Raw genomic sequence first — 21,601 nt, forward strand, 5'->3', positions numbered from 1 at the left:
AGATTTATCACCGGGTCTTTGTGGAAGGAAAAGATCCAAGTAGACAGATAAACTCCAGAGAGGAGAGAAGGACACATGAGCATCCACCATGAATGTGATTTATGTTGCAGGAGAACATGACAAATGTAAATGGATTGTTTGAGGCCGCTGTGGACAAATCAGTGAACATGACGGCTTTATGTGCGACAGAACGTTTACAGTGTGAACCCTCGCTGATCGCTAACCTCCAGGTGGTCGTCACGTGCTGGCATGTCATTGGAGTACTGAAGAAACTGGGCCACATACGTCATAATGGATTTCTCATCGGGGTCTTTGACGTTAACATCTGAGGTAAAAGACAAAAAAAAGAAAAAAGTTCAGGCACCTCATTCTCACGTCACTCTTCTCTGGACTGATGCAAAAATACTTCAATATCTTAATATAATGTTCGATTCTATTAACAGAAGTAAACCTTTAAACTGAGTTTACTACAGAGAAGTAAAGTTAATATCATTTTCAATACTCTGTTATGAATCCACAAGAACTGAATTTAAGACCTTGAATATGTCTCTTAGTGTTCATTTTAAGAATGAGTCGTCTCTTATATGATCCTCAGCCTCACCCTGGGGCTCCAGCAGTCGGGGGATGTGGAGCTCCCTCTCAGCCACGTGAAACGCCTCCTCCAGGTTCTCCAGGTTGCTTCTGGACGGGACCAGTGAGAGATCGACCAGCTGAGGTCTGAGAGAACACAGGATGACCAGGAAGGCCTCTCCACTTTTCCAGCTCGACTTAAAATCCTTCACTCTGACAGAGCTACCGACCCTAAGGACAGAACAAAGGTTCATTTTGATGTCCTCACTCTTTGTTTTAAGCATTTTATCTGCTTTAAAACTCACCTTTGGCATTGGTCCCTCACCCACATGAGCAGCGCCTTCTTGGCGGATACTCTGAAACGTCTGTGGAGGGGTGATGCAGGGACCGGACTAGCTGGGACGGGGCTGCCAGACCAGGAGTCCAGGCTGGTCAGAGAGTCGAGGGAGGAATGACGAGAGCTGAACGAGAGGGCGCTGGCCAGCTCCTCAATCTGAAACAATACCAATATATCTTCACGTTAGAAATGATTTTTCAAGAAAGGTGCTGTCGTAGAGATTTAGGCTTTACCACTGGTACTCACGTGACAGTGGAGAATGATGGTCCACACAAGTCCGAGGATGATCGAGGGGCGTCCATCTATGATATCTGGGACGTGTATGTTCACTAATTTGATCTACACGACAATGAACCACAGGAAATATGATCAATAAAACACACGAGAGCTTCAGATTGTTTTAATGTGTGAAACTTACAGATTTTTTCTTCAGGAAATCGAGAGCCGTCTCAATGTTGGCCCTCTGCTGGAAAACCCCGTGGCCCCTCTGTCTTTTCTGTGGAGACAGATTACAACATCAACTTAACTGTTATTGATTTGACCGTTTACCCCCAAAACCCAATACTTTATTCAGTTATGTCAGAAGTGCAGTGGAGCAGCTCACCAGTGACTGACCACTCATCACCTCCAACAGGTCCAGCAGCTTCGATCCATCTCCGAGGTCAGAGAACAGGTCCGACACAAATGAGGGAGGACGTCTCTGTAACAAAACACAAACTGTATTAAGCGATTTATTCTCTATTTTCAAATACATAATAAAAAATCCCTTGAATAAAACCTCAACACATTAAGTCATAGAGTTTACAAAAGCATCAAATGTAATGAGAGCACCCACCCAAACATTCTGTCAAATACGCTACGAGTAATAATAACTAATCAATCAGATCAAACTGAGTTCTTTAAACGACCCTGGGTCACTGTGTCACATCAGGTTGGGAATGTGCTGCATCATCTTGTATAAAATAGGAAGTGTGGCTTTCTGGTAAAAGGAAATAAAAAGATTGATGGGAAAATAATTTCTGAAGTGTTTACCTCTAAGTAAACCAAACTGGAAACCTAAGAAAAGGGAAATGTGACCCTTAACTCTACCACTTGTATAGTACTGTGGTCAACTTGGCCATCACGCGCTTATTGGCCAATAATGACGTAGTTTTTGAAATGTTTCACACATTGCATTTTCAAATCCTGCCCTTAAAACTGAATCTTTATTGGATTCATTCAGTGTCTGGGCCAAAGCTTCAGGCAACAACAGTGAACTTTGACCTGTAGACGTTAAGATTATATCTTCTGTCGGGGGCTGTAAGTGACCTCAGACTGGTGTAACACTTGGAAAGTTGTAATTTTGGCTTTAGAGCGCAGTCATATGGACATGCGGTTATGAAGAGGTGTCTGGCTTCAGATTACGTGCTGCTCCACTGAAGCACTATTTATACTCCGGGCGAATGTCACAAGCGGCTCAACGTCTTTTTCCAGTGAGATTCAGGACGAGCTGCCTCACTGCACCTCGCTGCCGCACCAGTGAGTCAGCTCGTTACCCTCCACCGCCTGCTTCATATCATTTACAGCCATTTATTTATGTGATCTGTCACTGAAATGCAGTGGCTGAAGAACAGTGTCGTATCCCAAATGCATAACATGTCACGGTCAACCATTTACTATACAATGAGCATCACACAGATATATCCCATCATACCTTAGCGAGTTGAGCATTTATCCAGTTGGTGAAAGTTCTTCTCTGAATCTGCTCATGCTCCACTGTTTGGGAAACAGAGAAACAAACTGTGATCTTCACACATTCAGAATCAGATCTGTTCATGTGATGTGTTTGGTTCTGGGATTATTAGAGTAGTGATGTAGTGGAGAGCAGACATGTAAATGAAAGAAAAACTTTCACTTAAAAGGGAGCAAGTTAACATATAAAACATATTTATCCATAAAGACATATATTGCACTTAAAGGGTTTGATCCTGACAAGAGAAATGCTGTAAACCAGATTAATTCAACAATAAAATCCACACATCCTTTCAAGAAAAGCTGTGGTTTTTTCCACCCACGTCTGAGCTGCATTAATATCATCAGTTACTCACCGACGTCAGAGAACCTGACAACTTTCCGACTCGCCATTCTTACAACCGAGACTCAACCCTAACCCATGTGCAATGACTAAGGCGAGCGTCCACTTAAACAACATTAATCTCTCCCTCTCTCCCCTGGATGACCCGGGAGCGTAACACTTCCTCTTTAAGCTGAGGTAAGACGGAGACGGGACGACTTCCAAGACATTGACGGACATAGATACTCAGGCTCACACACACACACACACACACACACACACACACACACACACAGTCTTGATGAACTTCCAGACAGACACACACTCACACTGTGAGGGTTTTTTGAACATACATGGACCTTGTGAGGTATTAGAGATCTTAATCTTCTATTTACAAAACATGGTGCTTATATATATATGTATATATATATATATATATACTGTATATATATATCTCCAAGACTCCTGCAGAGGTTTAGGCTGTTTTATGAGTGTATGTCTGTAATGAATAGAGGAGCTTGATGTTTTTCTCTGAGGCAAACTGTCTCTGACTCATCGACGCTGCTGTTTGTCCAAGTTCCTGCCAAGTCAGGAAACTCCTGTATGCTCTAATCTCTCGACTCCACCCAGCTCACCTGACGTGGTACAAACAATAGTAAGATTCTTCCCCATAACAATCATTCTTTGCTCTCAGGCCTTTGTAAGATACCGTACGTCTCCTCAGGTCAAATTACAATTATGGTGCTTTTGCAGAGGTTTGCAAAAAAATTAAAATCAAACAAACAAGAAGTTGAATCTTACGTTGTGAAAATATGTTTTGTAGGATTTGCTTTATCTCTTTTTCATATCACTCAGTTACCATATGAATCGCTTTACTACATATTGCTCAAGACCTTTTTTTATTATGTTTTGCAATATTCAAAATTGCACATGCTATCTGTGTATTCCTTACTTTTAAAAAATGTGAAAGCAGATTACTTATTATATTTACAGTGCTCTAGATTGGCTGTGTGAAATAACAAGAGCATAGGGATTAAACATGTTACTTCACAATGCTTAATTTGAGAAGTGAAGGAGCAACACACACACACACACACACACACACACACACACACACACTTATGGACCAGACTTCTAAGATTTCAGCATCTCTTCAAAACCGCATGATACTAAAAACATGAATGAGGGAATGGAATTAAAAAGGGAGAGTGGAGAGTGAGGGATATAATATAGAAAGACGGATATCATACAAACCTTTTTAAACACGTTGGCTAAAACGTGTTATTTCATTGCATTCAGTGCATTAGAGTTCATAATTTTTATGCCAGACATATACTGTAAGATTTACAAGTCCCATTGAAGAACAAACTGAATCTGGACAGATGTTCTTCTCTGTGTGTCAAGCTTTATAAAACATCTGCACAAATAGCAAAGAAAAAACTAGCTGGACTCCGACTACGTAACAACCCCCAAACACTAATTCAGTATTGGATGAGTTGATCCCTGATAGTTGACCATCCCTTTGCTCTTCCCCTCTCCAGCAAATCACATGTCACAAATTCTGTAAAACTCCAGGAATAGACCGACCTTGGAGAAGCATGTGCACGTTGTCAATGTCCAATGGAATGCCTCCATCGTCCTCCTCCGCACCACCTGAAGCCATGTAGCCTCCAACCGCAGCACGAGTTCAACCTCAGGAGGGTTCAGGAAACATGGTTTTAGTTAAATCATCCAAAACAGCGATAGGTGTCTCCACTGCCTGATTAGTCACCTTAAGAACGCACCCATCCACACCCCACACACACACAGATGCAAGTACACACATGCAGATATTCATACAATAAGCTCAAACACGAGGATTGGTCTTTCTGTATGGAAAGAGCTTGGGGCTTTCTTTTTTCAGTTTAGGCAGATAAAGAATAGATAGTCTAGTCAAATCAACATACCTGCAGCAGAGCTGGAGTCACAGCTGACAGCTACTGTGGTGCATATTAAAATAAAGAACCCAGTACAGTGTGACCTGCACAGTAAATCTCCTCAGCTGTGTCCTTTCATATTGGCACGACTCAGTGTTGATTCACTGTGCTGGGTGCCTTCGAATGAGACTTGGCCTTTAGGTGCTCACAAATGAAACAAGGTGCCTCTCGCCTATCAGAGCGTGAAGACAAAAAGAAAAGGAGAGTCCCGCCCATGCTCACTGTGCCCGTCCCAAATCCTGTGAGCTCTCATACAAACTTATCACCCTTTGCTTCAAAAGCAAAAACCACAGACTCTCATACTTTGGTTTTGCAGCTTTGCTCCCAAAAGAAGAACTTGTTACTGAAGTTTCAGGAAACAAAACACAACAAATATTTAAAATTGTATCTTTCATTATTTTCTTGATTTTCCAGATAGCTGTACGGAGAGGAAACTGAGGAAATGCTTTCACTTTGAAACTGTTTGCAATTCCTTTTACAGCAGATTACAAAACCACTCTCAAGCAATAATCATTTAATTCTATTTTTACTTTTCACAGTAGGTTTCATATTAAGACATATCAACCTGTACAGACTATACAATTAAAAAAAAAAACTAGTTTAAGACCATTATGGTGATTGCGTCATCATCTAACATTATTTATCTATTTCACCTGATAAGGAATAAGGTGCATAAATACCAGAGTTTGTTACACAATCACATTTTTACCCTTGTGACCGGTGCCAGTGTTTTTATTTGTTGTCTCACTATGGTGAAGAGACAGAGCTGAACAGAGTGTGAGCCACATAGCAGCTGCGCCATCACGGGTTAAACCCAGAAACCATCACTGGACAACTGCACCAATGTCCACAAACTTTGAGGGTTGATAAAATGACAAAGCATTATTATTCCATCCATACATCATCTGTCCAGATTATTCGCTTGCAATGGGCAAACTGGGGATTTTCTGTAAGAACACTGCTTGAGAGAAAGCTACGGGAAGTTTTAAACTTCCTTGAAACTGCAAACTCATATCCTAAGATGTAAGTTTTTTGAGGGCATAAACTGCAGTGATGTTTCCATACCGGTGGGAGGCAGCAGTGCACTTTAACAGCGCCTTAGTCTGTCGGGAGGGAGAAGAAGAAGTCGTGTACCTCCATGTGGTGGCGCTGCAGTCTGAACCGTGATTGAAGCAGTGAAGAAGAAGCCGTTCCCCCACCACCACGACTTTGACGTTAGCATCAGCGGCTCTTGACCTTCCTGCAGCAGCGAGACGAGCAGAGGTAACAGATCATACTTAAACAACACGCTGACTTTAAAAACAACCCCGCTACAGTTGTGAGGTGATGGCAGCGAGCTACACTGAAGCTGTCGTCTCCTCTGACCTTGGCTGCGTGCGCTACTTTTGCAGGTAGCTTAGCTTCTTGCTAAGGCTAGTTAGCGCTGTTCTCGGTTCTGGAACAGAGGAGGTGCTAACACGCTAGTCTGGGATTCGGTCATTGTTTGAAGGAGTTGACACGAAATAAATGTGAACGACGTGTCTCCTGGTAAATGTTCTGCTCCAACCTGCACACGTTCGATGCTAACTGCAGCTCGTGCAGCTGTGAGGTGCTGCTGTTAGCAGCAGCAGTAGCGTTAGCCGACTAGCTTATCTTCAGTAAAGATTAGTTATTGCCAAGTCAATGAATTATGAACTACCTCTTGATTCAGCCACAGTTAAAGTCAGGAAAGAGGAAACCTTTACCGGGGGGAGGGTCCATGTTTCCCTGCTGCTCAAAGTCATTAGCTTAGCCTGACTCATGTAGCCTGAGTCCTGACAACAGTGTATGAGGGAACCGGTTTTTAAAGTTTCAGTCTAACATACTTGAGTTCACTGGTTGTGTCAGGTTAACTTGAACGACACGATCAGAGAAGTGGTGGAATATTGAGTGAACACACGAGGGTCCTTGGGTTGGATCATCTGATGTACCAGTCGTGTCCATGCTGGAGTAAACAGTTTTCTGTTGTGACAGTGTGTCTTGTGTTTTCTCCCACAGATGGCTGGACGTGTGTTTGCTTCTTGGTGGGCCAAGATGGGCCCTTACTACACAAAGGCATACCCGGAGATGTGGGTGGGTCTTGGCATCATGACTTACCTGTACTACAAAGTCTCCTATGGGGGTGAGTTTAACACTTGAGGAAAACGAAATGTGGACAAATATAGTTAAAAGATATGAGCGTAATTGGCTAAATTGAAGTTTGAATACATTAAAAAGGAAAAAGGGTACAGAGTGAGATGGGTTAACTTGACATGAAAACATCCATACATGTAGCATAACACATGTAATTCTCCACTGTGGCTGTATGTATATATAAGATGAAGAAAACTAAGTGAAAAGTGTATTTAAAATGATCATGAAGCAGTTTATCAGATGGTGTGAGCAGCCACAGCTGGAACAGCTGTATTTGCTGCTTCACTGTGTATTAATGACAGTGCCTCAGTGATTATGGGTGAATGTGACTAATATTATGGTTTTTGTTTTGTTTTTTAGGCAAGAACGCAGTGAAGGACAGTAAGTGGCTAAACATTTTCAAATATTCTAATAATATTAATAATAATCTTTCTTTACCTGTCATTTAAACATGTTTTTTTTCTTTTCCTCTTTTTGTAGAGCCTGCCCATTGAGTTTTCCACGATGCTGATTCCCCCCACCTGCTGTTAAATAAACTCGCTCATCTTGAAGTCCAGATTCAAATTTGACTTTTTGTTAATATGGAACAAATAAAGTTGTTATCCAGTGTCTGGGTTGTTTCATTGGCATTTTTATGTAACTACATGAGAGTAATTATTAATTAATTGGTTTGCTGTGTAAAAATAAATGGATGACAAATGAATCAGGCCACAGGGTTAATGCTGAGTGAGGAGGGGGTTTATCTGATTCCACTTCTGCAACTCATCACTATTATGTCTACAGGTTAAACAGTGACAAGGCCCCCACTGTTCTTATAGGACCCGAAACTGAAAAAAGATAGTGACTATAAACAACATTAACATTTTATTCTAAGTTTTATGTCTTTGTGCTTTTCAAGTATGTATTTGTTTTTTATATCTTAAACGCCATTTTTATCTCTAGCTCTTTTTTTCTCGGTTTTGGTCTTTTGTATGAGTTGTGGTGGATTTGCCTGCTTTGTCCTCATTTTGTATTTTTTTAGCTGAGCTCTGTGGCTTTCAAACAGGAAATACAGAGTCTGTTCAGTTTCCATACCATCTCTGTCAATGCTGGCCTCATAACAAGTGTTGGCATCTTGACTTGAAGTGAACTCGCAGCAGAACGGAGATGGTTGAGAAATCTTGATCAAAAGTCCCTCAAGCTTTTTCCACCCGCGCACCTGCTCAGCTTAACCTGTGTAGACAATGTGGTATATAATTAATGGAACAAAACATACAAGGCAGGATCTAATGGAAAATATGAACAAGAGGTTTAACTTTTGCTTTGCTGGTGAAGAAACACTGAAGATAGAGAGAGAGAGAGAGCCCACTCCTCAAGGCTGTTTTGGGATTAATGTTTGTCATGTTTGTGGTTAATGTCTCAATTAATGGTCATTTCATCCCTGTGGTTATATTGTTTGGTTATTTTGGGTCATTTTGTATGTTTTCAGTTGTTTCTTTGAGGTGGACTCACATTATGTTTGTAACTTTTAATGGAGCTCTGTGACTTTCAAACAGTAAATCACATCATACACTTCATAAAGAGGCTCCAGCCCAGGTGTCCACTGATTTCTCAGGCCCCTGACCCTGTGCCTGGTCGGTTTGTTGAGAGACACATCCATGCTTATACTTACATCACATTATTGACTGTAAATGAGGCTAGAAAAGGTTGAGAAACCCCCGATCGAAAGTCCGCCCGGCTCCTTCCACCCACGCACCTGCTCACTTTAACCTGCGCAGACAAGAATTCATTGGACAACATGACCATTAGAAGCAGAATGTGATGAAGAGGTTTCTGAGAGTCTGTTCTCTAAACTCTTTTCTGACGATAGACACGACAACACAAACTTTAGTTGTCGTGTTCACGTGCTTGTGTGAGGCTGGGAGGGGGGGGGGGGGGGTTGAGGTCTCGCGCTCGCTCCCACGGCTCGTGCGCTCTCGTGCGCTCTCGTGCCTGCGCTCCCTCTCCAACATTCAAACATGGCGAAACTCTTTGACGTTACACACCCTCGCTCATCCTCCTCCTCCTCCTCCTCCTCTTCTTCTTCTTCATCTTCTTCATCTTCTTCAACTTCACCTCCATCGCCGTCTTCTTCGCCGTCTCCGTCACCGCCGTTATCTCCGGTACCGTGATGCCCCGGGAGGATGGAGAAGTTGTCGGCGAGCCTGTCGGAGATCACCTGGAGCCCGCTGGCGCTGCCGCTGGACGCGGTGGTCAGTAAATACCGTCTGCCCACCCTGGTCCGCCTGTCCAACGGTAAGACACCACCTCCGCCCGGGGGCTTCCTCTGCGCGAACCCCCCGGTAGACAAACTTCCAGAGCCGCCGTTTGTTCTCCGGACAACTGTTAGCCACCGAGCCGCTCCGAGCCCCGGAGGTGAGAGAAGCGACGGTGATGAACCAAAGAACAGAAAAAAGGTTTTTATCGGTCAGGAAAAGTAAAATACGTAAAGTTATACACAGTAAAGTGGGTTTGTACGTGTTTTGCGTATTTAACGTTGGAATAAGTGTCGTAATTTAATGAAGAATCCCAGCTGCGGTTTAATTGTGTCAAGATCGACGGAGAAAGTTTTTTGCTTCCGGTCCCAAATTACAAAACAAAATCCCCAATTTGTGTTTTTTATTTTTTTTTATTTTAACGAGAAAAATGATTGAATGAACGTTTTTAATAATGAAATATATAAATAAATATAACGTTAAAAACAATAACCCTGCATATTATAACCACATTATAAAATTACAAACGTAAAACAGAAATATCAATAACTCCTCGACAATGTGAGGTGTTGCTGCTCTTCTCTCTATTCATTATGAATTTAATCAAATACTTTGTTTATTGAGCAAAACAATATGTTGCTTTTTAACTCCTCTCTCACATTTTATAGAAAAAATCATAAATGCGTAAATCCTGCAAATATCTGCAAAGCAATAGAAATAAATATGTCTGTTAGTTGACACTTTACTAGTTTGTAGGGGAGATTAAATTATTTTAAAATGTGTTCTTAAACAAATTGTTCTTGGAAAGGGAAGCTGGTCAATTGTTACTTAACTTTCTGAGATAATGTTCGATGGTCTTTTCACTAATTAGAAACTTCTTGACTAATTAATTACAACTTATTCCAGTTACTTATGCGAGCCCAATCTACTGATGCTCTTATTTTGAAACCACTCTGGCCCTATTTCCTCTAATACTTCGGTTCAATCTGTGAGCCTTGACGCAGCTGCAGCATCCATCCTCGGACACTCATCCACTGAGTTGGATGAGAGTCATCGTTCACTTGTTATGTTCACTTCTCTTTTTACCTGCGTCACGTTTTCACGTCAACGTGATTCTCTCCTGCAGCAGATTTGATGTCTTCACTTTGGGAACAGCGGGTGATGGGTGTCATGGCCTCAGTTGTTCCAGTCCAGCGAGGCCCGGAAAGACAGAGTGTCTGTTGTGCTGCTGAAGTGCTGCTCACGTCTTTTCATATGTAAATGTGTAATCTGTCGGTGAATGTGCTGAATACCAACGAGGAAGGAAAAACCTCCAACTTCTCTCTTGGGTGGACTGACGCGCGCACCCGAGCCATGGCGCGGTCCCCCCCAAATTACGCACCTTACTTCTGCTGGTGCGCGTGTGCATTGTACCTAGAGAGAGAGAGAGAGGGATAGGTGTGTATTAACTGCACTTTGGTCATTCCACAGATGACTGATGTTTGCACAGTCAGCCAAACCGCATGCAGATGGTGGTTAGTTATTGTGAGTGCATGTCAGCATCAGTGTGTGTGTGGGAGGGGGAGAGGTGTAATTCATTGTTTTGGGGTTTTCCTAAAAAATTGAGAGTCTGGCTGATGTGGATTTCTGGATTTGCATGTGTTGTGACACTGAAAGGCCAACAAAGACATTGTCTAATGTATTTCAGATCTATAACTGTACAGCTGGTCTGGTACCACAGATGAAACTTATCCTGTTGGATAACTCTGACATCTTTACAGTGCTGTTATTAATATGCACCGACCCTGAGAAATAAACGTAATAAATACATATGTAAAATATAAAGGGACAGTTTAATCCACATCACAAGGAGTCGCACTTTCCCACTTACTTCTGATTGTATTATTTTTGTTCGTAACTCTAAGGTACTCAAGCTCATCCTCATGATGCACCTGAATGGGAAGAATTATGACAAATGTCTTACTTTTATCACAAAATAGTTCCAATAATGGTTGTAATTATTGTATTGATTCATCTAAATAATCTTAAAATCCATTGTTCCAAACCCGAAGATATTTTATGTGGAATTAAATAAAACTAAGAAAAGCAGCATATTCTCACACTATAGAAACTCAAACCAATTATTTTGTCATTAAAATGACTTAAACAATTCATTGATTATCAGTCGTGTCAATCACTAACCCTCCTTACAGACCTTCACCAGAGAGAGTAGATTGGATTTTTGCATTGACATACATGTGTTTGTGTAGATAACAGCCTTTGCTCTGCGGCTTTACACCACCATGGATGAACTGGACCTTTAACATACAGCAGAAAAACTTTTCGAGTGAAGCCTGAAGTGACAATAAGAAGAATAACGTCCTCTGACGATGATAATATGAACAGCCCCTGGTCTTCTGGCCTGTTTCTGCTACAGCGTTTGAGAGTAACAGTTCTCCCTCAGTAACAAGAACAAAAAAGATCCATGTGATCTGTGTGTGTGTCTGTGAGTGTGAGAGAGAGTGTGTGTGTGTGTTGTGTGATTGAATTGTACCACTTTGCTATCAGCAGAAATCAATGCTCTTGTGCTACATGATGGCTCTAGTGAAAGCTGGAGCGATGAGTGTGTGTGTGTATCTCTGTATGCATGTGTGTGTCTCTATGTGAGGTTGTGTGTCTGTATGTGTGTGTGTGTGTAAGGGGACTGCAAAATAGTAGGTTGTCAGTTGCATAGCAGGGCCCTGATGAGTAGGTTAGGGGTGGTGAACCGTCACTGATGGTAGTAATTATCGACACTGAATCCTGAACTGTGTGTGTTTGTATGTGTGTGGAGGTGTTTTAGTGTTTTCCATCGCGGAGCCACTTGCTGTGACCTTAGAAATTAAAACCTGAGGCCAGAAGACTGTTTGTTTATCCCTAACGCATTTCTGTGTGTGTGTGTGTGTTTCAGGTGAATGTGTGGAGGGTCTGTCGGAGGAGGATGTGGTGCTGTTACACTCCTGTCGTCAGTGGACCACAGTGACGGCCCACAGCTTAGAGGAGGGACACTACGTCATTGGACCCAAGATAGACATCCCTCTGCAATACCAGGGTGAGCAAACACACACACACACACACACACACACACAGAAGAAAATTCCATAATAGTTAATAGTTCTCCTCAACCTAAACATACCAAAAACACCAGTTCCTAAATTGTCTATTTCCTCTGGGGGTAAAAATGAAAAACACGTTTTTGTCACGGGCCATTTTCTGTGGTGTGGTGAAATTCCTCTAAAGAAGTCCCGACCAGACTCCGACATGTGATGTTGTGGCTCATCGTTCTTCCCTCTAAGCCATTCTGTAAAGATAAAATAAAGTTACAATTTGAGTTCAACAGTTTGATCCCATTTCCACCAGGCTAAAGAGAATTAGTCTTTTTAGAATTAGAATTTGAACATTGACATTGTGTTGTACAGATTCAGGAGTAGAGCTGAAATGATTCATGTGCGATTCATCAATTCATAATGTAAACTAGGGTACAGCCTATATTCACTCACTCAACCTGCTACTGTAGATGTGACCTTCCCTCGCTCTCCTGTCCATTCACATCCTGCTGAATGAGTCTAGTCAGTACATGACCTCACCGGAGCTCATCCCCACAATCCCATTGTTCCGTCTCTCCTTCCAGTCACATCATTTGCTGGCTGTGTAACTGGATCTTAATGCCTCCCTCTCTCATTGCTTCCTCCGCTGATGGAGCGCTGATGTTACCTCACGCTGACGCCGCCTCTCCTTTTCTAAAGAATGAAAGAACACTTGGGTGAGAGGGCGGGGGCGTGTTGAGATCATTGGCAATTTAGGCATTTTAGCATCAGAAGCATGTGACCACCTGTATTACCATTATGAGCAAAGGGAAGTAAATGGCACAGGGAACCAAGTTAACCTTTTAACAGAGGCAAAAACTCAGAAACCTGTGAAAGCTTTCATGAGAAAAGATTACCACATGTAGGCCTTACTATAGGTAAGGATCCTCTTCAGTTATAGAACAAGTGTACTTTAGCGTGTAGCCTTCATTTCATATTAGCAGATTCAAACTCCAGAAGCAAAACAGCAGCTCCATAATTCAATCTTCGTTTTCTGTCTCATAATATCTGCAGGGTCATTTGCTGCTCCCTTCTTTCAATCAACAGTCTTTTCCATTTTTTGATTTAGCTGAGATATTTCTGTCTAGTCCACAGACTTTTTTTTAGATGGTTCCAGTGGTGGAAAAGTACAATATAAATTAGGGCTGCCAGTTAGTTATGCAACATTTTAATAATGCATTTCAGCAGACAACAAGAGGCCAGCCGGCAGAGCCAATGTAAATGTACTTTTAGAATGACCTTTACGTCTCTCTGACTATAACACACGGGTTGTTGTTGAATCGGAGGCATCACCAGTGATGAGCTAATGTCCGTGATGACTTCATACAGGAAGTCTAAATAAGCTTAGGAGGAGAGCAATATAGGTGTCCCCCTAGGGATGGATAACAGGAAGCTCCCTCCTCCTCCTCCGCCTTCTTACGTTCAATCAGTCCGTCTATCTGTGTCCTCCTCTGTCCGTCAGTGAGAGGCGAGGATGAGTGAAGTGAGGACTGAAAAGCTGAATGATCCCTTCTCACAGAGAGGTTTCTGGGCAGCGAGTGGCGCCACAGCAACGTGTGTAATGTGGAAGTATACTGGCCAAACATTTATCTGGAACAGCTTCTCACAGAGTATTACAGTGACACATCAGTAATAGTTGGAGTCTCAGCCGAATAACAGTTTCCAAGCCGGAGATGTGGTTTTGTCACTTTTTTTTTTAAAGTGAAGGGAGCTGTGTTGAGAAGAAGCACTAGCTGGTATTGTTTGATGGGTGGAAGCTCCTTATCCTGGGGGCTCTGTTTGAATTGGAAGGCAGGGGGTGGAGGAGAAAGTGGGGGAGAGAGAGAGAGAGAGAGCAAGAGGGAGGTGCTGGCGAGGAGGATCGCGGAGGTTTGGTATTCTGCTCGGCCTCCCAGACAAAAAAAACTTTCTCATGTGTCCTCGACTGTGAGAGAAACAGAAAAAAAAAAACCGTATCCTTCGAGGGTTATCACAGTTCGATGCACAAACAATGTGAGGGCCATTAAAATGTTCTTTTAATACAGATGTCTGGGAGCCCATTGTGCGTTCCTTAAGTGGTTCTTCACAACATTAGACACAAAACATTTACAGTTTAAAGAGCACAAGCACACAGTCGCTGGACGGCAGCAGTGGCGTGAATGAGAGTAAAAGATTTACAGATGGAGGGGGGGGGATGAGCAAGGGGAAGAAAGGGTGAAAGAGAGAGAGAGTTGTGTGTGTGAGTGTATGTGTGAGTGTCTCCATGGTGATGGGCCTCTGCTCTGCGTGAGAATGGGGGTCCTTTATTGGTTGCCATGCCAACCCCTTCGGCTGTTGATTTGCCGGAAGCTGGTGCCAGGTCATAGGTCATGGAGGTGTCTTTGTATTCTTCTCATCCAAACAGTGTCTATACGGGGTGTGTGTGTGTGTGTGTGTGTGTGTGTGTGTGTGTGTGTGTGTGTGTGTGTGTGTCTGTGTGTGTGTGTGTATGTTTGAAGTAAGACAGCAGAAAGTCAAAAAGAGAAGACAGAGAAAACTAAAACTTTTTACCACTTTCTTCCCGTCTCATCTTCTTCCTTCCTTCTCCTCACATCTCTTTCCTTCTCTCCTCTCCCCCCTTTTTCTTCATCGTCCTCTTCTCCTCCGCACCCCCTTCTTCCGTCCTTTCCTTCGCTTCCTTCCGTCATTCCTTCGCCTTTTCCTCCCTAACCATTATCTGGTTTCCTCTGTCTCTTTAGGCAAGTTTAAGTTGTTGGATGAAGACCGGGACGTCAGGGACCCGGTCCAGTATTTTTCCAGTGTGGAGGAAGTTGCTGGCGTCTTCCCCGACCGGGTCTTTGTCATGGAGACAATCACCTTTAGTGTCAAGGTCTGAATTAAGTTGCATCTTCATCTAATGTTTGACTCTGGTCGTCTTACTCCGGGTTATTTCATGGTGTTTGAGTCTGCACACGATGCATTATCACATCCACTTGTGCATGCATGTGTGCGCTGCAGGTGGTCTCAGGGGAGTTCAGCGAGGACAGTGAGCCCTACAGCTTCACTCTGCAGGCTGGAGATGAGCTGTCACTCATGGGGAAAGCAGAGCTCCTCTGTGCCACACCCTCAAAGGAAAAGACGGGACTGAGCGCGCTGTTGAGACGCCTGGGAAAGACCCCTAGAAGTAAGTAAGGCCAAATCTCACTGTGTAGAATTCTGTTCTATATCCTTTGTCTGTTTTGACCCTTTGTCGTTCTACCTCTGTGTCTCTGCAGGTAAAACTCCCTGCCTGGTCTGTATGAATCATCGCACCAATCAGAGCGTCAGCCTGCCCTTTGGCTGCCGTGGACGCTTTTGCACACGCTCCCCTCTGGAGCAGGGCATGCTGGGAGGAGAGCACACGGTACGCAGCATAATAGAGAGGGTTCGCCTCCCCGTCAACGTGTCCGTACCTTCACGACCGCCACGGAACCCCTACGACCGCCATGCGGTGCGAGAGGGCCACCGCTACAAGCTGCTCAACATCGTCAGCAAGACAGTGGTGCTCTGCATGGTGCTTCGCCGACAGGAAGTCTCCCCCTCCCATTTCCTGCTGCTGCGCTGCATGCCCAGGTTTAATGTGGCCGAGGCCTCTGTTCACACAGCGGCACTGGAGAGTCTTCTACTGCGACACGCGTTCGACCCAGACGCCTACTCTCGTGCGGTTAGAGAAACTCGGCCAGAGCTGGAGTGTATGACGGAGGAGTGCGTGAGCCCGCGCCGCTCACGCATGTGTGTGTCGGGTCAGGACTCGATGGCCCCGGCACTGCAGCGCCTCTCAATGTGCGGGTATGGGGGTGGGGTTTCGGACAGCCTATCACAGCGCTGCAGGGACTCTTTTGGAGAGAGACTGGGAGAGGGGCCAGGTGAGGAGAGGGAGTATGTGACCCCTGAGTGGACTGAAGCTGAAATGAGGACCAGTGAGGAAATCCCTTACGAGGAACTCTGGACCAATCAGAGCACAGAGGGCCTGGGGAAGGAGCCAACCCTCATCTCCTTCCACTCGTCTTCGTCATTGGACGGCTCTCTTGGTACCGTGGTGACCAGAGTGTCTACACCGCCGCCTGTACCTCCAAAATCTGATGCTGTGAGTTTCAGTCATCGGCTCCCGTCTTTCATTTTGTCCTTCTGTCTCTCTCTGCTCTCATCTGTCCACAGCAGCATCCGGCTGTTAAAAGTCAGGATGCCTGGCCTGAATTATTCATACATTACAGCTTTTAAACCTCATTTACCACACACACACACACAAACACACACACACACACACACACACTAATACGCAACATGTCTTCCTGGAAGCACGGCCATTCACTCACAGCCCATGTGCTCACAGCACATGAACACATACATCATCACTAACTATCCAGCGACATGCATGTTAGCTGTATTCAGGGATACAATAATGTTATGTCGTTTTACACAGAGTATGACACTAATGGAGCCTTTGGTCTTAACAATTATTATTGGTTTTATGATAAAAGATGGAGACAAAACAACTAGTTGTCTAGAAACGTCTCATTTCTGCTGATTGCAACAGAAAACGTAATCGATCGTGATCATTTTGCTGTTGTTGTAAAAGTGCTAATCCAGAAGAGTTATTTATTTAACTGCTGAGTTTAAGTCATATCATCATATTTCAAGCTAAATTGGAACCTGGATTAAAAAATTGAGCACCTGATCATTATTGTTCTAGGTGACATGAATTGGAAGGTTGTGGATTAATTAGTGGAACACATAGTATATGATGTTGTTTATGACTGTTGTGGCTACTTACTTAGTTTTTTACTTTACTAAGTTGAGGGTTATATGTGCACAGCTAAAGCTCCTCATGTTTAACTGAAGACTCTTAATGTTCATCTGCATGTGATGTGTTTTAAAACAGGTTCTTCTTGCTGCTGCTGTTCCCTGTGTTCACGCTCATGTGTCAGTGTGTTGTCCTCTGTGTGTGTGTGTGTGTGTGTGTGTGTTTGTGAGGGGGATTTATCACACGTTGTTTTGTTTAATTAACTTTTCTCTTGTAAAGTGACGGCAGCAGAGCGGAGGGGGAGTGTTGGTGTTGATGTCTGCTGTGCAGCTGGATTATACCCTGTCACACACAGCGTTCCTCGTGCCCTGATATTTAGCCTGCCAAGAAAGACACTCAGTGTGTGTGTGTGTGTGTGTGTGTGTGTGTGTGTGTGTGTGTGTGTGTGTGAGAGAGAGAGAGAGAGAGTGTTTGTTTGAGGTGCAAAGGTCAATAAGTTTGACATTTACCAAGTAAAGCATTGAGACAAGCCAGCTCACACACTCCAGTTGAAGGAGCCCCACTTTTTGCAGTTGTATGTCTCATTTTTTTGTGTGTGTTTGCATGTAGGTGAGAGAGGAGTGTCGCTACTTGATCGCCCCTCCGGTCCCCCCTCGCTGCTCTAAAGGGGGCTCCATCTCCAGCCCGGTCCCCAGCCCGCCCGTCCCACCTCGATTCCCCAAAAACTCCACCTCCCCGAGACCCAACCTTTCTTTCTACTCCTCTGGACTCCACGGCAGGTACAGTCCTTCAGTAAATCATTATCACATTGATTTGAAATAAATGGAATGATTACAGAGAGGATGACATGACATGATATACGTATATATGTATACATGTATGTATGTATGTATATATACAGGTCTCTTCTTTTTCAACATGCTTTGGCGCTCTACAAACATTACATAGAAAACTAGGGGAAAGGATCAAGCAAAGGGGGAAGCCAGTACTGTAGTACAAAACTATGCAGTAACATTAAATCTGTATGATTTCATTTTCACTCCCTGGAATCTAATGTTGTAAAGTCTTCCAGACTTAATGCTGAAACATTAATCATATCACATCTAACATAACTTTCTCCTGCTCTGTTCCAGCTGCTCTCCCTCTCCAGACGCCTCCTTATACTGTTACCCGTGCTCCTGGGCCGACTGTCCCGCCCCTAACCCCGCCAGTCCTGAGCCAGTCGCTAGCATCTCTGCAGACAACGCAGCCAATCCTCAGCCAGCACAGGCCACCTGGGCAGAGCCGTGGGTGGATTCCTTCACCTCCTCCGGACCCCGCCTAAGGCCGCCACCTCCACAGAGTCGATTTGCTCCCTTTGGGGCGTTGAACCCCTTCAATCGCCAGTCCCCTTGCCCCTCGCCCGAGCCTGTTGCCAGTCCCACAGCAGATGCCTCCAGAGGCGCAGAGGGTGGTGGGACGTCCACCGTGGTCACTGAGGGGCTGTCCCTGACCCCTGACCCCACCTGGCGGCCTCCTGCGGACCTGTCCGCCCTGTCGTTGGAGGAAGTGTCGGCGTGTCTGCGGTTCATCGGCCTATCAGAGGCAGCGGTGTCCGTTTTCCAGAGGGAGCGAATAGACGGCAGCCTCCTGGTGCAGCTGACTGAGGACATCCTGTCACATGACTTCCACCTGAGCCGACTCCATGTCACCAAGATCACACAGTTCATACAGGGCTGGAGGCCCAAGATTTAACACACTGACCTGATAATGTGCCTGTTGGCTGCTGAGCCTTCCTGAATGTGCCTTCCACTGTGACCAGCTGGCTGCTGAGCCCAATGACTGAAGCGGAGACTCTGCTGAAGAAAACCACGCCACCCTGTGGTCAAACTGAGACACTTGACTGGCTCTCATGCTGAGAGTCCCTGACAGACTGGACTGAGTATTTCCTGTCTGAATCACAGACTGGGACTATAGTTTACTAACAAATGGCTACAACAGAGAGCTACGTGATGAAAACGCCCTGATTCCAGTTCATATGTGGAGCAAATAGTCGACCACAAAATTCATGTTCATGCTCCGAGACGGAAGAAAGATTTTAAACAAAGCACAACTTATATTTGTCTGGCCTTCATGCAGTGAAATTTGAAAAAAGATCCACAGACGATACAGTTATTAGCCGTTAACTGTTGTAGATGTAAAGTCATCATATAATAAAAAGGAATTATTTTATAGCCTTTTAAAGTCACTATCAGACGCAAGTGTGGAAATGTGATGGGAATATTCACTGTTTCTTTAAAGTTTCATACACTAAATGATTAATTAAGTTTTTTGGGGGAAAAGGGCAGAAAAATCATTAAAGAATATTATCATTAGTTGCAGCCCCACATTTCTATTTCTGCTTCAGGACATGAAAACCTCTGAATCCTGCCCAAAACAATTAGAATGGACACAATGGTCCAGTGTCTTCCAGATCAGGGGACAGATGTGTTCTTTCAGCTGTTCAAATTAAATGGAGGCCTGCTCTATGAATTCTACATATGCAGTATGTCCATCTTAATTAGAGGTATACGTATACCTCCGTAATGGTACTGATGATAAGGATGCTATATAACCAGGGACTGTAGCCTCAGCTGCACTGAGCGTGATTTAGAGATCGTCTGAGTTAGTCAGATAACTGTGAAAAAGCAATTTTATGTTGTAAATGTTTTTATTAGTTCTTGTGATTCTCTTATCGCCACCACACATGCTGCTGTTCTCTCATACTGTCTGAACTGATCCCCTTAAAATTCCATGTTCCCAAAATTCCCAAAGGCTGCTCACTGAGGCCAACTTTCACAAAACTGACCCCACCCTCCCACCCACACACTCACACACACACACACACACACTTTACCTCCTCCTTGGTCTACTTCGCCCACGTAACATTGATGTTCCCTCTGAGATCATGCAACTGCAAGGCCACTGTAAGAAGAGCAATGAAGAAATCAGTAAGAATATAAAATAAACAGAAACTTAATGACCTCTGAAAATCAAGTTGTCCTCTCTCTTTTTTTGCCCGGCTGTTTTTTCAGGAGTTGGAGTCTGGATCTGGATCTAGTGAATTTAAATGAGGTTTCATATGAGAGTAGGGTTTTTTTCAGCCTCTGTATGATAAGAAATTGGACTAGAAACCTGCTGCTACTGATGAGTAGATGGGAAACATGATGTGCCATCAGCCATGAGGCTTGTTTTAATACAAGGGGACAGTTGAGGATAAGGTCGGATACAGTAAACTTACTTTGCTTGTTTCACACACAGGCAACAACTAAAGCAGCTACAACATCTATTATAGTAGACACCTAGCACTCACAGAGGATTACAGAGTTTTATTGTACCACACGCTGAACATACCCAGAGGGTCCACAAGCTGGTGCACTAGTCCCATGTTCTTGGCTTTATCTGCCCTGATGTCCCGGCCTGTCAGCATCATGTCAAAACTACTCTCTCGCACACAAGTGACAAGTGTGTTATTGTGAGCTGACACCCCCCCCCCCCAGTGAGTCTCTAAACCACAGATTAATAAGAACATCTGTATAATTTGATACGGTCTATAGAGCGCCACCTGCAGTCCCAGCAGGATCTCTGGTATCCCCAGGATTGTGAACGGTTATTTCCAACAATTAACTTGAGTTTAATCGTGATATTTTACTTTTTCCTTTGCAAAAAAATTTTGGGTGTCTGGGGGCGTGACCTTTGTATGGCCTCTGAAGGTGCAGTGTGCCAGAAAAAGTTTGATATACACAAACACACACACACACATATTAATCATGTCACATCTGTCAGCGAGGGACTGAGACAGGCAGTCAAGACTGTCAAACATATAATCTCTCTCTCTCTGACATGTATGTATCGCCTCACACACACAGACACACACCTCAGCTGTGTCGTTGAGTCTTATAACTGCCACATCATCCTTGAGCTTGTAGCTGACGTGTGTTTGGGCTTGATGGAGAAAACAGTAGATCGTCAGACAGAGGGACACCAGTATAATGTTATGTTAATATCTGCAGGTTTAACACTATCCGTGGAGAATGTTGGTATAAATAGCCCTCAAGGACACTTATTGTGAATTCACAAAACAAACTGCTGCAGAACGGCAACTAGATGAAAAGTGAAGTTTCTTTAAGAGTAATCAAAAAAATTCAAAGTCTTAAACTGTGAGTGGCCAGAAATCTAAGAAAGGAAGTAGGTTTCAGTGAAACAACTTATTTCACTGATAACATCTGAATTTTAATTTTTTATTTAAAGGATTAAATGTTTGAATGAGAAATGTGTGATTAATGTCCATCACAGCCTCCGCTCTGACAAGGCTGTTTTAAATTGTTGGGTTTGTTCAGTCAGCACCAAAAATCTTTTCAGACTTCCAACTTCTATCATTATTAGCTAGAACTACAATCTTTCATTTGAATGAAAT

General features: G+C 43.7%; 3 protein-coding genes and 1 long non-coding RNA gene across 14 annotated transcripts in view; 2 read left to right on the forward strand and 2 right to left on the reverse strand.

Moving 5' to 3' along the window:
• Window positions 1–5,061, reverse strand: part of syne2a (spectrin repeat containing, nuclear envelope 2a) — a 61,857-nt gene extending 56,796 nt beyond the window's left edge. For 9 of the 11 annotated variants that reach the window (XM_069515512.1, XM_020097766.2, XM_069515515.1 and 6 more), the window contains exons 1-9: window positions 4,907–5,042; window positions 4,548–4,652; window positions 2,601–2,662; window positions 1,512–1,607; window positions 1,326–1,403; window positions 1,154–1,246; window positions 876–1,063; window positions 602–801; window positions 225–325 (exon numbers count right to left, since the gene is read on the reverse strand). In XM_069515512.1, coding sequence (XP_069371613.1) covers window positions 225–325; window positions 602–801; window positions 876–1,063; window positions 1,154–1,246; window positions 1,326–1,403; window positions 1,512–1,607; window positions 2,601–2,662; window positions 4,548–4,623 — 894 coding nt within the window. In that variant the 5' untranslated portion in view covers window positions 4,624–4,652; window positions 4,907–5,042. Of the gene's footprint in view, window positions 1–224; window positions 326–601; window positions 802–875; window positions 1,064–1,153; window positions 1,247–1,325; window positions 1,404–1,511; window positions 1,608–2,600; window positions 2,663–2,994; window positions 3,120–4,547; window positions 4,653–4,906 lie in introns of those variants that run through there. The other 2 variants (XM_069515513.1, XM_069515511.1) reach the window with 2 other exon arrangements.
• A 986-nt stretch (window positions 5,062–6,047) lies between these two features.
• atp5mj (ATP synthase membrane subunit j) lies at window positions 6,048–7,696 on the forward strand. Its single transcript, XM_020097514.2, has 4 exons — window positions 6,048–6,199; window positions 6,953–7,076; window positions 7,448–7,468; window positions 7,568–7,696. Exons 2-4 carry the CDS (start codon window positions 6,953–6,955, stop codon window positions 7,579–7,581), a joined length of 159 nt encoding a protein of 52 aa, XP_019953073.1. The 5' UTR covers window positions 6,048–6,199; the 3' UTR covers window positions 7,582–7,696.
• Window positions 7,697–8,160: 464 nt separating this feature from the next.
• On the reverse strand, window positions 8,161–9,251 carry LOC138405652 (uncharacterized). The gene is made up of 3 exons (XR_011239447.1): window positions 9,112–9,251; window positions 8,739–8,836; window positions 8,161–8,299 (listed from the first exon to the last, which is right to left on the reverse strand). It is a non-coding gene; the product is annotated as an uncharacterized lncRNA (long non-coding RNA).
• On the forward strand, window positions 9,055–20,177 carry gareml (GRB2 associated, regulator of MAPK1-like). The gene is made up of 7 exons (XM_069515517.1): window positions 9,055–9,361; window positions 12,251–12,391; window positions 15,143–15,273; window positions 15,402–15,567; window positions 15,659–16,509; window positions 17,776–17,945; window positions 18,300–20,177. The coding sequence occupies exons 1-7, from the start codon at window positions 9,250–9,252 to the stop codon at window positions 18,898–18,900; spliced, it is 2,172 nt and encodes a 723-aa protein (XP_069371618.1). The 5' UTR covers window positions 9,055–9,249; the 3' UTR covers window positions 18,901–20,177.
• The last annotated feature ends 1,424 nt before the right edge of the window (window positions 20,178–21,601 follow it).

Source organism: Paralichthys olivaceus, chromosome 19, assembly GCF_024713975.1.
Source record: "Paralichthys olivaceus isolate ysfri-2021 chromosome 19, ASM2471397v2, whole genome shotgun sequence".
Taxonomy (NCBI): Eukaryota; Metazoa; Chordata; class Actinopteri; order Pleuronectiformes; family Paralichthyidae; genus Paralichthys; species Paralichthys olivaceus.